At 50.7% G+C, this 14,495-nt stretch overlaps 8 protein-coding genes across 8 annotated transcripts; 2 read left to right on the forward strand and 6 right to left on the reverse strand.

The window, feature by feature from the left end:
• Positions 1-1,886: 1,886 nt before the first annotated feature.
• CLUP02_00080 (uncharacterized protein) lies at positions 1,887-2,081 on the reverse strand (the record flags this gene model as incomplete). Its single annotated transcript, XM_049279133.1, has 1 exon — positions 1,887-2,081. One exon carries the CDS (start codon positions 2,079-2,081, stop codon positions 1,887-1,889), a length of 195 nt encoding a protein of 64 aa, XP_049135090.1.
• A 560-nt stretch (positions 2,082-2,641) lies between these two features.
• Positions 2,642-2,989, forward strand: CLUP02_00081 (uncharacterized protein; the record flags this gene model as incomplete). Its single annotated transcript, XM_049279134.1, has 1 exon — positions 2,642-2,989. The coding sequence occupies one exon, from the start codon at positions 2,642-2,644 to the stop codon at positions 2,987-2,989; it is 348 nt and encodes a 115-aa protein (XP_049135091.1).
• Positions 2,990-3,459: 470 nt separating this feature from the next.
• Positions 3,460-4,709, reverse strand: CLUP02_00082 (uncharacterized protein; the record flags this gene model as incomplete). Its single annotated transcript, XM_049279135.1, has 5 exons — positions 3,460-3,565; positions 3,624-3,670; positions 3,755-3,829; positions 4,062-4,092; positions 4,156-4,709. 5 exons carry the CDS (start codon positions 4,707-4,709, stop codon positions 3,460-3,462), a joined length of 813 nt encoding a protein of 270 aa, XP_049135092.1.
• Positions 4,710-4,876: 167 nt separating this feature from the next.
• CLUP02_00083 (glutathione-dependent formaldehyde-activating enzyme) lies at positions 4,877-6,019 on the reverse strand (the record flags this gene model as incomplete). The annotated part of the gene is made up of 1 exon (XM_049279136.1): positions 4,877-6,019. One exon carries the CDS (start codon positions 6,017-6,019, stop codon positions 4,877-4,879), a length of 1,143 nt encoding a protein of 380 aa, XP_049135093.1.
• A 538-nt stretch (positions 6,020-6,557) lies between these two features.
• On the reverse strand, positions 6,558-7,850 carry CLUP02_00084 (uncharacterized protein; the record flags this gene model as incomplete). The annotated part of the gene is made up of 7 exons (XM_049279137.1): positions 6,558-6,660; positions 6,718-6,855; positions 6,921-6,943; positions 7,032-7,173; positions 7,226-7,407; positions 7,466-7,697; positions 7,750-7,850. 7 exons carry the CDS (start codon positions 7,848-7,850, stop codon positions 6,558-6,560), a joined length of 921 nt encoding a protein of 306 aa, XP_049135094.1.
• A 123-nt stretch (positions 7,851-7,973) lies between these two features.
• Positions 7,974-9,575, forward strand: CLUP02_00085 (major facilitator superfamily transporter; the record flags this gene model as incomplete). Its single annotated transcript, XM_049279138.1, has 1 exon — positions 7,974-9,575. One exon carries the CDS (start codon positions 7,974-7,976, stop codon positions 9,573-9,575), a length of 1,602 nt encoding a protein of 533 aa, XP_049135095.1.
• Positions 9,576-10,117: 542 nt separating this feature from the next.
• CLUP02_00086 (uncharacterized protein) lies at positions 10,118-10,975 on the reverse strand (the record flags this gene model as incomplete). The annotated part of the gene is made up of 1 exon (XM_049279139.1): positions 10,118-10,975. One exon carries the CDS (start codon positions 10,973-10,975, stop codon positions 10,118-10,120), a length of 858 nt encoding a protein of 285 aa, XP_049135096.1.
• Positions 10,976-11,810: 835 nt separating this feature from the next.
• CLUP02_00087 (major facilitator superfamily transporter) lies at positions 11,811-14,177 on the reverse strand (the record flags this gene model as incomplete). The annotated part of the gene is made up of 7 exons (XM_049279140.1): positions 11,811-12,001; positions 12,073-12,499; positions 12,557-13,018; positions 13,075-13,452; positions 13,508-13,846; positions 13,918-14,063; positions 14,108-14,177. The coding sequence occupies 7 exons, from the start codon at positions 14,175-14,177 to the stop codon at positions 11,811-11,813; spliced, it is 2,013 nt and encodes a 670-aa protein (XP_049135097.1).
• Positions 14,178-14,495: the final 318 nt, after the last annotated feature.

The raw sequence follows: 14,495 nt of genomic DNA on the forward strand, positions 1-14,495 counted from the left end.
GATGAGTGTGTTCCTGAAGAAGAGGAAACAGATCTTTAGTCCAAGATGGGACGAACCCCAGGACATAAGTAATAAACTGTGACGACCTACGACTCACGAGCAATGACACGGTTTCTGGGCAGGTACCACGAGCCACGATGGAGCATCTTCATGTGGGAATAATTTGATTCCAGAACTCCATGATTAGTAACAATACCAAGACCTGCGAAGGCCGCTTCCAAGCCCGGCGTCCCCAATGCTGCGCAAGGCATCGCTGACGGGGGCCTTGGTAATAAGCTTCCTACAACGGCAGTCGAGTCGGTATTGCGCACTAAGATGCCCCATGGCAAGGTTTGCGATCCAGAATAAGCGCCTGGAATAACAATCTTGTTTGATTAGGATGGGCGTGAACATACGCAGATTGGCAGATGGCTCTTTGGTGTGGTGTGGTCCGCTTTTCACACTTTTGGGCGGGGATTGTGTCCTAAGCGATGTCCATATGGGTGAAACTTACGGCAACTTGTATGGAGAAGACATGGGGCCCAAGGAGGAGAACACACCAGGATGGAGTTGGCGTGGCCGGGATTATGAGTTCAGATGTTGATCCATAGCCAGGCATAAGCTAGGGAATCCGGGGAGCTGACGAGCTGTGCTCCCTGCTCCGATGGTCAACAGTCAACAGTATGATGCGGGCCGGTGCCAAGTTACTGGGTGACTGGAAGAGTAAGGTAGTATTTCTGTAAAGCCTGCAATAATTCACACCAACCGCGACCAATTGTGCGATGACAGTTTCCAAGCTGCGGGAGCCACTTTTGAATCTACAGTAGGGTGCCAAAAGTTCGTGTACACCCTCCCAGTGCGTCACCTATAGCCCACTAAGTACGTCTCTTTATTACTATAAATATCTTCTAAACTTAGGTATAAATAATATAATCTAAAATTATAATAAAATATTTAAGTATATAAAGTATATAGAACTATTTTTTATATTTTTTAAAATACGTTATGTTAGTACTTTATAGTATAGTATAAACGTAGAATATAAAAGAAAAAAGAATTTACTAAGAAGTACAGTGCTATTCGCACTTAAAAGGCCCTATAATCCACTATAATAAAAATCTCTTAAAACCTATTTTTTAAAAGATTTATTTAAAGCTTTTATATATGGGTAAAATATAATATAACTTGAATATATACTAATATAATAGCTAATTAGTTATGTAGTAATTTTTAATTTCTTTTTCTTATTATATTTGAGTTTTTATTTGCTGTTGAAAAGTAGTACTTTTGCGGGATACTGTGCGCTGCACACGAACTTTTGACACCCCACTGTAATAGACTTCGCCCATAAACTCCGAAGAGCAACAAATCGGATCATATCAACCCGCCCTCTCCCTGCTATATCCTGCTGTACCCTGTCTGTAAACACCACTTAGAAGTTAGGACTGCATATACACTTAGCATGTACGGAGCTGCCCGCGCGCAACGGGCTAATTGATGCCTCCGTCATTCATCTGGCTTCTGCGGACTTGCGACTTTGTTCCTAGCGAAGCTCCTAGAGAGTCTCGAGAATCCATGTCCCAGCAAAACCCCCCGAATGCAATGCCGGGTGGGAGACTAGACAACCTAGCTGTAGACAACCTGCCATTACAGGTCTAGACTCTAAAGAGTCGCACAAGGTTTTGGCCCAAATCGCGACCACCCAACATGGGATGAAGGAAGCTTTTCATCAATCGTGCATTGATTCAGCCCTACCTCCCTCTGGCGGCGGGCAAGTATTTGGGTGTGGAAAGAAGCAAAAGCAAGCCTCTGGAGGGGAGGATCTGGAACCCGAACGCCTCCCCCCTCCTAGACGACCCTCCTCGACGATCCATCCCCGCGCGCCGGCCGGCCGTTGATGGCGGCCTTCAACGGCTTCGACTGGAACGCACGGCACAGAAACACTCGGAACCACAGTCCACAGACACACTGCAAGGTGACACCACCCACACAGACATGCGGGCGGGATGGGATGCAGCCAGGCGGCGTGGCAGATCAGCACGCCAGCTGCAAGCACGAAAGAAACCCTCGACAGGCCGGGCCAACCCAGCCAGCACCACCATCCTGAACAGGAAGGCTAGATTTGAGGTACGCGAGTATTCGTGCATGCACCTTACAGTAAGAGAGCTGTCGGCCGAAAATCCTGCGACCCCGGCTGTGCCCGTGCCAAAAGATTGCCCCCGAGTAAGACTGTATAAGGTAGCCACATCAGTCACCCCGTCCACCTGTTCTGCCAAGATGCTTGGCGAGGTGGCTTCTCATCACATGCAGAGTCCCCTTGGGCCTTGGACACGCAACACCATTCCCTTGGCTTGGAACTGCGAACCCGGAGGCCCTTGGGAGTTTGCTGGGGTAAGCCGCACTGGGAAGCACGGCGACAGCAGAGGTAGAATCTGACGCTGGGAGTGGCTGAGATGAGAATGAGATTGCCGCCCTGTCAACTACCGTAGCGTGCAACTCTCTGAATCACGTTTATCCCTGTACACTGGTTTTGCTACTTGGCCGACACCCACTTGCCGACGGGCCATGAGCCTGTACTAGAAATGTGTCGAACCACATTGGCTGGGCACTGCACACTTAGTTGCCGGAAACATTACCCTCTTTCGTCTCTGCCGTACCAAATATGCGTCCGCGGTGTCCGTGGCATGCTATAATCTTTCTCCTCCACAGACCACTGTCCATGTCCACCCCAACACGTGCACGACCAGCTATAGTTACCTATACGAAGGATGCAGTATTGAGGGGGCACGGAAAGTTTACTTTTGCGATATCATCTCGGGGAACGCCACACAGCATAGGGGGGAGGGGAGCACGGGCAATTCAAGAACTGGGAGATTTGTTTTTCGGGGTTCATCTCACACCCTTCCACGCGCGCAAACTTACCAATGATGAATCATATCGCTTTTCCCCCTCCCACTATACCAAAAGTAAACTTGGAAACCTTGATCGACTCGGCTGCACCTTATTGTGATTATAAACTGCCTCAATTCTATAGGACGCCGGTCAAAGCCGTCAAGGATCACAGTGACAATAGACACGTTCTTCACTCCGTTCAACTTACCATTGTCTTCAATTGACTTTGCTCTAGGATGCCGAGGCGGACGACATTTCCATTTGGGAAGGACAGGCAAATGCAACCCGTGATCCATGTGATCAATTCTGCCAGCTTCCCTTGGAGTTGCATGCAAAGTCAAAAGTTTCCCAACTCACAGACCTGAGCTACTAAGTCAATTTTCATCGGACTTAATACTACTCAATATTATTCCTCTTCGGCGATGAACCAACTTCAAGGGTCAGCATGGATCATCATAGAAGTTCACTATTTGGCATCCAACTACCTCACTGCCGAGTTCATGCAACATGATTTTGTAGTCACGAGTGATATCCAACAATGTTTGTAAGCTCAAGGAAGTGTAAGTGAACCGATTCCCGCTCAGGAAGCTATGCCCGTCTCGGCGTTTGATCATGGGCTTGTATCGGATTCAAATGGCATTGGCTTCGTGAGGGAAACTCCGTCGCGGACATGTTTACATCCGAGAGCAATTGACTAGATGTTCTTCAAGTCGTGAACACTTATGTCCCATATCGAGCGAGCCCTTACTAACATTCGTTGTAATTGTACTCCAAAGTCAGAAACCAGAAAGATTACCGCCTTGTCTGGAAATTGTAAGACAAGACGTACAAATCAGATGCCCACGTTCCTCTGCCAGTACAGACGAAGATGAAAATAGCTCACAGCACCAAGATACTCAAAGAAAGCAGACATGTCGTCGACCTGATGTCGCAACTCAAACCAACGACGCGATGCGGACTAGGTTGAGCTGTGCATGCCAAGCTTGAGGGCCCAACTCCATCACACTGCATAAGCGGGTGATGCTCTCTTCTATTTTCAGCTACCAATAAAGGAGGCTCGGTTCGTCAGCGCTCCTTGGTCTAGTCGGTATTACATCCTTTGAAAGTGAGAAGTGGCGCGATACTCGCTTTAGACTCATCCCGAACAACGATGTGCATCAATAAACTAGACCTCTTGTGAAGATACGGACAGACGTTCCCTGTGCAACGATACAGGATGGCCTGCAAGTGAGAGTTTCTGTGATGCTACCCTTACCCCGAGGCGCAGCAGTAAGCTGTCAGCACCCAAAGGATTGCGGGGCTTGGAATCGATCCGAGTAGCTGTCACCAAGGCACATAAGCATGCCAAGTAAACTAACCGCTCGGTCAGACAACGGTGAGTTCAGCTTGACGACCTGGAGAAGTCGGTAAGTATGAGCCTGCCCGGTATCCCACCAACTCCGGTCCCATGAATCCAGTATACTGCCAATATCCCACGTGTCCCTCCACATGACCCGGCGCCGCGGGCCCGACCTTTGACAGAGTCCGTGTCCGTCCGTTAAGGGGGCCCCGCCCGGCCCGGCGCGCTTGGCAGGCCCGAAAGGGATCCCCGAGTCATAGGCCAAGTCTATCCCACTGGGAAGCCGGCCGAAATAGCCCCTTAAACAATGCTTGATAAGTTCACGGGCACTGTTTTCATGTTTTCTGGATTGATATAGAAACCCGCTTGTTTCATCCGAATTGGAAAGCAGTGCAATCATTGCGAAACTTGGAACGGACATGGGATGACTCGGGTATCCTTGGCTAATCTCAGGGGTAAGAAAATAGAATCCAGATTTCAGATTGCCGGATCGATCCATCTTTCTATAGCCCGTAGCAAAAATGATTTGTTGTCTTGTTCGCCAAGAAGAACGTGATTCTGCAAATTGCCTATTATAGGCCTGCTAGCGACCTGCAAAGAGCTTCACGGTGAACGATTTGTTTCTGATTGAATCACCTATGACTATTGCCGTAGCACCAAGCTGCATCACTTTGACTGGGCCCCTGAGCGCAAGCCTCGTTCAAGGCCGTCAATGAGCCTCCTGGCAATGCGCGCGGGCTCCCCTGATCGACCCCTTTCCGTCTCTTCCTCGAAGCTGCATCGCTCCGTCCACCAGTCTAGCCACGTCTCGGCCCGCGCACCCTCGTCTGCCCGAAGAAGCCCTACGCTGACGTCGATGACATCTGGTCGCCAACTGTCGCGCCAGAATATCGTTGCACCGCAGTTACCACAGAATTCACGAAAGACACCAGGTGAGGATTCGTATGTCTTCGCGACCCCGGCGGGCAAGTCTGCGAAGTTGAGAGGGAGGATTCCGGACTGGCCGTCGTCTGGTCCGGGGATGTGAAAGAAGATGTTGCATCGGGGGACGAATGCCCAGGTCTGAACCTCAAATCCGGAGATGAGGCGGCAAGACCGGCAAGCACAGGTTCCAGCCAAGTACTTTGTGCCGTTGCTTCGAATCCACCACTTGACGGTGTCGGGGTTCTTCATAAACTCGGCGGAATGTTCGACTTGAGCATATTGTAGGTCGGGGAAGCCGGAGTGCGGTAGATAGCTTTCTTCGGTTGGCCGTGTGATGTGGTAGCTCACCCTGCCACAGGCGCATGAGGCGTGCAGAGAGTCTTTTGAGAAGCCAGCTGGCGTGGGAGGAAGCTTCGTCGTGGACTGTGATGATGGAGTGACCGGCGTTGTGGTCGATTCTAGCCGCTGTCCATCAATCTCGGACAGCCATATCGAGATCCCGCCGTCTTTGGTATCGGAAACGCCGGTGTGCCTTGCAAAACGCGCGTCCGCGCCAACGTCGTCGGCCGTGTTATGCAGTAGGACGCCAGTGGCTGCTTCCCACACAGTCACTCCATCAATATCTCTGCGTCTCAGGACATGGCATCCGCACGTGCTGCAAAAGTATCTTGTCCACCCGTCAACGCCATGAAACACAGTCGTATCATCCGTTTGATGAGGTTCATGAATGGGGTAGTAAGAGGCGCAGAGAATGCCTGTGGCGTGTCGATCAACGTCGCCATGGTTGATGGACAACTTGAGAGTCTCTCCGTGAGCAACGACAGACTGAACCTGCTGCGAGACGCCGCCGCAAAGGCAGGAGATGTTGAATCTATTGGGTGACATAATGGCTTTCTTTAACGTCAAAGACTTGGAAGTAATTATGCTGCAAGCTGCAGCAGGCGAGTGATTTATATGATGAACGATCTCTACTCCACGACCTTGACATCGTACGTGTAATGAATGGTTCAAGCTTGGATAAGCTGTCAGCAGATTCCCCGCATCAGCTTGCAGCATTTGATAACGGCACGGCCAGCCGGATCCCGATCAACCACCCCGAAAGCGGAGAGTCTTCAAAGTGTCGGCGAATATCGACCCCGCAGTCGCCGGGGGCCTGCGTCGATCTAGGGCGTCTGTAAGGCGCGTTTACAGCCAACCGCGATTTGGGTGCGGAATATCGGGAAGCCTCTTTAGTGAGCCATGCGTTGTCATCTGACTGGTTGATTCTCCGCGGGTCTGATGCGAGATGCGCGGAGTATCGCACGACAGCCATGTTCTCCCAGAATCGTCATCGTTGACAGATTTACTGAGCGGTAATTATCCAGAGACTCCGTACTTGCGCCCGATAACGCCGGCTAAGGGCTGGAAACCTTTGGCAACAGCATCAATAGCCAGGAGGTGGGGTGTTGAGTTCAAGATTGCTCAGTACTCCAAGTCTGTTCGCCGCAGCCTTTGGGGCATGACTGTGGCTCACTCGTGCGACGAGACTGTTCGAATGTGAATTGCACTAGTCGCAGCCAAGAACATCTCCTAATATTTGGTACAGCTTGAAGACTGGGCAAACACGCCACCTGAAAAGCGTACGGGTTCTTCCATCGCGCACACACGTGGGCCGTCCCATTATGTAGTTACACCATACTGGACTTGAGAGGAACCTGGAGGGAGGTAAAACGATTACCAAACTTGAAGGCTGCAGCAGCATTTAATAGCAATGATAAACTATAATTATACCAAGCTGGTAACTTACAGACTGCCGATTGGCTTGTTATCCTAGGTCGTCATCTTTCAATGACCTGCGATGCTCTTCAGCGGTCCAGCTTGGACGAAGTAGATTCAGAAACTAGACGGGAAAACCTACGCCCCCCCGGGATCCCTTCTCAGAATAGCGGAATACAATCATTTGAGCGCTTTTGAAAATCTCATCAATACCGCGACTGGAACGATGAGGAATATTAACCAATTGCAGGAAGGGTCGCAAAAGACAGAATCCACCATCGAAGCTGTCCCAATCTTATGAGATTCACGTTCTCATGAAATGACTACGCATTTCACGTGTCTACGCCATTGCATGTTTCTGGAAGTTGCCTTGCTAGTCTCATCAATTGGGAAAGGCGTTCATGCGAGTCCATCGTCTTGCCCGCATGACGGGACCTCGAGGGTTGAGCTAAACCATAATGGCGGAACCCAGAGAACCCAGGGATGTACTCAGATAAGAGCCCACTGAGAGAGATATACTATTGAAAGCGTCAGCAGAGTATTGAAGTCACTTTTACGGAGTATAGCTTCCAGAACCGACTCAAGCCGCCATTTCATGGTTTTCACCGCTCTGGTTGGCCGTGGCGTGATTCTCCGAGTCGAGCCATCACGCTGGTGAGCCGAGCAGGTGGGGTACAAAATCTTCAATAGGCAACTTTTGAAGGCTTGCACCATCGGGTTCGCGATGACGTGCTTGTCAGAGTAACACGAATGATCAAAAGTCGTCTGACATTTGTCTTGATACGTCGGTTTCTGGTGGATGCGTCGTCTCTTATCGGAATTATGTGGATGTCGTCAGTGAAAACTTTTGGTATTTGCACCTTGCGTATGGATTTGCCCAGCCATGAGTAACGAGGCGTTGCTGATGGTGTGCTCTAAACGCTGCTGTGATGCTGCAGATGCAAGTGATAAGAACAAGCATCTTTCCTTGCAACTTTACTACGGATTACTTCTTGCGGACATTCTTTGTCAAACTTAATGCTGCCTGATCACTGATTGACAAAGACTAGTTGCATTGTCGTCTCGTAACTCGACAGTACAGACTATGGCCGACCACGACATCAAGGGAGTGGCAGAGCCATCTGCTACAGATGATATTTCCAATTCAGACGAGCGCTCCGCATCCGTGGCGTCGAACTCGGCGGCGACGGGAGCAAAGAGCCCGGAGCAAGCTGCCAAGAGCCTTCCGAAGACTGGCGCTGATGCTGCCCTCCAACTTCTCAACGAAACTGGCCCTCTAGCCCGCACTATTGACCCAGAGCTGAATAGAAGGCTCAAGCACCGCATCGATACTCACATCATGCCGCTGATTTGCATCGTATACTTCTTGCAATATATCGACAAGACAGCCATCTCATATGCCAGCGTCACGGGCATTCAGCAATCCACTGGCCTCCACGGGAACCAATTCAACTGGGTTGCTTCCATCTTCTTCTTTGGTCAGCTCGCTTTCGAGTTCCCAACCATCCGACTCATCCAAATGTTTCCTCTTGCGAAGTACACCTCCATCAATATCATTTTATGGGGCGTCGTCCTAGCTTGCCTCGCCGCATGCAAGAACTACGCTGGCCTGCTTGTCTGCCGTTTTCTCCTTGGTGCGTTCGAAGCGGCTGTAGTGCCTGCATGGGTTCTCTTCACCTCCCAGTGGTACACCAAGCAGGAACAGGCATTCCGCGTCGGAATCTGGTTCTCTGTCTGTGGTGCAGCTCAAATGTTTGGTGGCTTCTTCGCATATGGCGTCGCAACACACGTTGGAAAAGACCCCAACGCAGCTTTGAGGGGTTGGCAAGTGATCTTCTTGTTCCTTGGTCTGCTGACCGCACTCGTTGGTATCGCGTTCTTCTTCATCATGCCTGACTCGCCGGCCACTGCCAGATTTCTTTCTCAGGAAGAAAAGGCGACTCACCTTGAGCGAATCCGGGATAATGAGCAAGGTATTGGCTCGCAGGAGTTCAAATGGAAGCACGTCAAGGAGGCATTGCTCGACGTAATGACTTGGCTTTATGCTTTTTGGATCTTCGCGGCCAACATCCCCAACTCTATTGCAACCAGCTTTGGCAACATCTTAGTGCGAGGCATGGGATACACGAGTGAGGAGTCTCTTCTTCTCGTCACGCCGCTCGGGGCTTACGAGATCGTGGCGTTGGTCGGCCTGACTTGGCTAGCAATGAAGACGAGACAACGACTCTACTGGTGCATTGCCGGTCACATTCCTGCCATTATCGGTGCTATTCTCATGGCTACAACTTCGAAGGTCCCAGCCTTGATCGGGTACTACACTTCAGGAGGTATCCCAATCGGATGGACGACGATTCTGGGACTGCAGAGCACCAATGTTGCAGGTTCCACCAAGAAAGTCACCGTCGCATGCATTGGGACCATCGCATACACCATTGGTAACATCATATCTCCTCAGACCTTCCAGGCCCGGGATGCGCCTAGGTATCTCCCTGCAAAGATATCCATCTGCATTATTTACTTCTTGGTCACAGTCGACTTATTCTTGATGCGCTGGGTGTTGGAGAGAAGGAACAAAAAGCGTGATGCTGAAAAGGCGGCTTTAGGAGATGCTTATAAAGTGGAGGAGAACCACGAGTTCTGGGATTTGACGGATCTCGAGAATAAAGAGTTTAGATATGAGTTATAAGCTGAACATTATTGACGAATGTATCTTCGCCGCCTAATAGTACGTCCCTTGGGACACATGTTTCTTTTCATATACAATCTCGTCTCGCAGCTTACCAGACCTCTTCCACTGTCTGTAGTTACATTAAGATGCTGTCATTGTCTTCGAACTGTCGCACAGGTGAAACCTTGAGACGAGTTAACTAGGTGCAGAGTCGATGTTGGTTCCACAGTTTAGTCAAGAGACTCTTTGAAACTCTGTGACTCGGAATCAGTAATGATACACCGCATTGAGACCCAAATCAGTTGCAGAATGTTTCTGCACTCACCCATGGTAGCTTTCCGAATGTCTATTCTATTAGCTAGGGGCTTCACTAACGATGGATCGGCGCCTAGAGAGTCTTGGTGGTTATAGTCATTCTCCTTGGTGGCAACCCAAGACGTCGGACGGCCCTGGCTTCTCCACTGGTTTCTGTCTAAGCGTCGCGATGGCACCTGGCTGTCATACCATATTCTTCTCGGCCCAAGACTTGATGTTGATGTTCTGTACTTAGTGCGTTGCCCTCAAGGTATCGTGTTCATCGTGGTAGCGAGTGTAGCATTGTTGGCGAAAGACTTGGTTGCATCCTTCGGGATGTCCTCCAGCTGATGGCAGTCGCACTGCTTCATCCGTGTGAATGCCAGAAGCTTTTCCAGAACCGCGAATTCAACTTTCAACTTGATGCTGTAGACGATGGGTTTGCTAGTTGTCTGAAAGACGAAATAGCCCGTGTACTCCAGAATGACGAGCCCGGTGTCGAGGAGGAACACCAACACGAACATACTGATGAGGAAGCTGAGCAGGACCTTTGCCTCCTGCGCCTTGAACTCGAAGAGGCTTTTGAAGTTTCGAAATCCGGCCCTGACGAAGATTCCGGTGATGATCATTTCCTGCAGAGTAAACACCATCAAAGATGCCTTTTCGAATATCTTGAAGCGGGTGTCCCAGACTGGGCTATTGCCTGCCCAGACTCCAGCGAAGAGGACCGTCTGCGGAATGTGAACGCAGAAGAAGGACGTTATTATCAACGCTAACACCAACCGGATAGTGATGCGATTGTAAACGACGAGATGCAATCGTGACCACAATACGACGGACTGGCCCGTGACCATGCAGTACCAGCCAATATGGGCGAATATCCCCGGTATCACCGTTTTCGTCGGCTGCATAAACCGACCCAGGCCGCCACACGCATGAAGCAGGATGCCGGTGTTGGCAACTAGCATGCTCCAGAAGTATCGTCCGCTTCGTCGGCGAAATCTCGCAAAGATTAGGACGTATAACTCGAGGGCGTTATAGATACCAGCCGTCGCTAGGCACGTAATCGCGATTGCCTCCTCAGTTGACAGGTTCTGACCTATCGCCCCCTTGACCTGCGCCATATCTCGGGGCGAGGGGGCCAGAGAGGCCGCTTTCTTTGCTCAAGCTCGTACACAGATCGATGAATGATTCTTGTTTTGGCCCTGTAATATCGTGAAGTTAGGTGTAAGCCCAATAGAGATAACTGGAGCAAGCGGGGCCGATAAAGTCCGAGAAAGAGGACGTGATTAGTGGCCGGACCGAGATGGTTTTGATGTGTTTCACGGAATGCTATCTTGGGGGAAGACTCGGCTGCCCCCGACCTTCTCGCAATAGCAAGGTTCGCCCGATCGAGTCATTGAAACATCTGACCGTTTTGCCAAGATAGCTTGTAGGTACACTCGGGATCGCACTCTCGGTCTCTGCCACTTCACAAAGGTCTCAGTTCGTCTTGCTATCCGTGCAGACAATATCAAAGGGACCGAGCGAGAGAAATCGCGCTCCCTATCAAGCCAAGTATGCCATCCTGCCATGATTCTCGCTTCCTTTTACGTCAAGTTTCATCATACTCCCCCAAAGTTCGCTGCGATTGCTAGTATTGGGTTTTGGTTCGCTGTTGAGTAACTGCTTGGTTCACTTGGCGATCATTGCCAAACCTTTCCTCGCCTTGGCTGAGCTTCGCTGTATCAGATTGGACATTATTTGCATAATACTTACTCGGAATCACTTCCAGGCCCGGAAGCCGAATCATCGACTATTGAGCATTCAATAGCGCTACGCGACAGCGGTATGTGAATGGATAAAGATGAGCCGGCTTAGTGAAACTCAATGCGGAGGTAGTCTTGAGACAAGATGAGCCAAGAATTATCATCCCATCCAAAGCCACGTGGGACCATTAGATCTAGCTGCGATTCTACTTCAGACCGCTTCATTGACTTTGGCATCTTCCTTTGAGGCAATTATGACGACGCAGTATACAGCAACCGCGGCGAAGAACACAAATAAGGCAGTGATTGTACTGAACCAGCCGACGCCAATGCTTTGAATTGCAGGCAAACATGAAGCAGTACCGACAGCTGCGATAGCGTATCGGAAGAAGTAGTTTCCCGCTGGATGAACACAAAAGTTGTTGTTATTTTGATGTATAAGGCAAGCTGTAGTGTGTAGAAGAGGGACGAACCTATGACTTCGGCGCTCCGGCCTTTGAACACATCCAAGCAATACGTGTTGATGCTGGGAAATGCGATTACCTGGGCGAAGCCCTGGATAAACATGCAGATCACCGGAAGTGGGATCCCGCCGACCGCCTTCTCAATGGACCAGCCGTAAATAATGATGCAGATAGGGATCACAGCTCCCATTGCCACGAATGAGCTCCTCAGACGGTCCTCGGGGACTCTACGACCCCTGATCTTGATCCATTGCTTGACAGTTCGGTCGGCCCAGCGTCCTCCGGCATACGTGCCAAAGAAGAAGCCACACCCTGGTGCGAGGAAGAAGAGCCCTGATTCGAGAGGCGACGTCAAGTGAAACCTAGGGTTAATGACGTATCGGATAGGGGTGAGCAATGCTTGCATGTTCCACACTAAGGCCGAGGCAGCCATTCCCTAGGTCGCATGATTAGAACGGTGAATGATATAGAATAACTTCCGATTGTAGCTTACAGCCACGAAGAGTTTAGGTATCAGCAAGAGAGCCAGTACACGGAACGGGTTTGCCCAGTCCCAGACCTGAGCTACCTTTGCCTTAGTGCTCAATCCCTTCAACTCGTCTGAGCGCAGTCGGTGGCTGGTTTCTGGGAGGAATGCCACCGCAAGGATTGCCGTGAGCCCGGCGAGAGCAGACTGGAACCAAAACAATGATCTCCAGCTATGGAAGTTCACCATAACGCCACCGATAAATGGGCCAAAGCTCTGACCGATGAGAGTGCCATTGAGGAAAAATGCAAGCGCGGTGCCTCGTTCCGTGGGCTTGTAGATGTCGCCGATGCAACTGGAGCCGAGCACCAAATATGCTGTTCCCGTGAACGCCGAAAACATACGGAAGACGAAGAAGGCTGCAAGGTTTGGCGACAAGGCCGTTCCTACATTGAAGGCAAAGAAGGTACATGCTGAGACAATGCAGGGCTGCGTGTTTTCTGTGAGCTCGTGCCTAGATATTGAACCGAAACTTGTCAACCTACCCATTTTCTACCGTAAACTTGACTGATAGGGCCCCAGAAGAGGGTGCATATGCCCATGAATAGAACATAGATGGCGTTGCTGACGTTGATGGTAGTTCCAGTTGTGTTGAGATCGGCAGCGATTTCGGGGATGGCAGCTAGAAGCAACAAGGAAGAGACCGTCGACGCAATCCCGCCGCATGCTACAACGGCTGTTACGAGCCTCTTCTTGGCTGGCGTGAACCTGTTGTAAACAGCCTCGGTGTCTTGGCGGCTTAGACTAGCATCGTTCACGTCCACGGCCGGCACAATACTGCCACTCTTCTCCGCATTGGAAGTTGTCGGTGCCAAGTCCGGGGTTTCGGGCCGGCCGTCGCTGCTCGGCTCCGGCTTCTCAGACTGTTCGACTTCGTCGTGGGACATGTTTGCGGGCTGCCGATGTGGGACGAGAGACCTGGCTTGGCTTTCTCCGTTCGACCATGCGGGGATGAATCTGAGAAAAGACCGTGACTTGGCGACCACACAGCACTGCCATTGCCAAAATGAATGGGAAATCCAAGTTTTTCAGAGCTAGCTGCCCGAAAAACTCGGCAAAGAAAGGACGTTGACCGACGGCATTGCGAAGAATCCACCCGGCGGAAACGTCTACCACATTGCACCTGGCTGACTTTTCCGACCTCGGTGACTGGACTGATAGATCATCCCTCGGAATAGCCCAGTTGTCCCCGCAAAATTGGTAGATGAATTGCTTCAAACAGAAGCCATCACTGCGTCCCCACGAATCAGACACCGCCTTGCTGAATTCAAGGTAGCATTGTTGGGGCGCGGGGGTTAGCCGCAACGGACATCTCCCGACGGGCTCACCCCGGGGCGAGCAATCGAGGCCAAATGGGTGGGGTTGACCGAGATCGAAACCAGCGCGGCAATGTTTGTGTCCTTACGGATCTTTTGTGTGGTACCCAGAGCTCCGAAATCGGCCGGCTCAGAACAAACGGCTCGGTCGCCGAATGCTCAGCCGAATTTGGTGTCGCGTGGTGTCAACGGACCTGTCGACCTGTTGTCCTGTGCTGGACTCGGCTCCGGTGGTACGGAATCGTATTTTGAAACAGAGGTACGAAAGACATTGTGTGGTTGAGCCGCATCTTTATCCGTAAACTTAAAGGGAGTGTGGTAGCAGAGTGGTGCGTGGAAGGCAGCCGATCACTTGCTATTCCTCAAAGTCGCGTGTGTAGATATCCAAAAAGAAAAGCGAGAAAAAATATCGCATAACCTGTCGCAAATACAAGAGCTCTACGGGGTTCATCCACAGCACATCAACGTCAATTAAGCTTCTCCAGAGCTGTGATTTGGAAGTTAGCCCGCAACTCTCACCTTATGGGAGGAGATTAACGAAGAGCGATATAGAGTAATTGAGAGGTGTACGGCAGACTGCAAGAGGCACT

Source organism: Colletotrichum lupini, chromosome 1 (genome assembly GCF_023278565.1).
Source record: "Colletotrichum lupini chromosome 1, complete sequence".
Taxonomy (NCBI): domain Eukaryota; kingdom Fungi; phylum Ascomycota; class Sordariomycetes; order Glomerellales; family Glomerellaceae; genus Colletotrichum; species Colletotrichum lupini.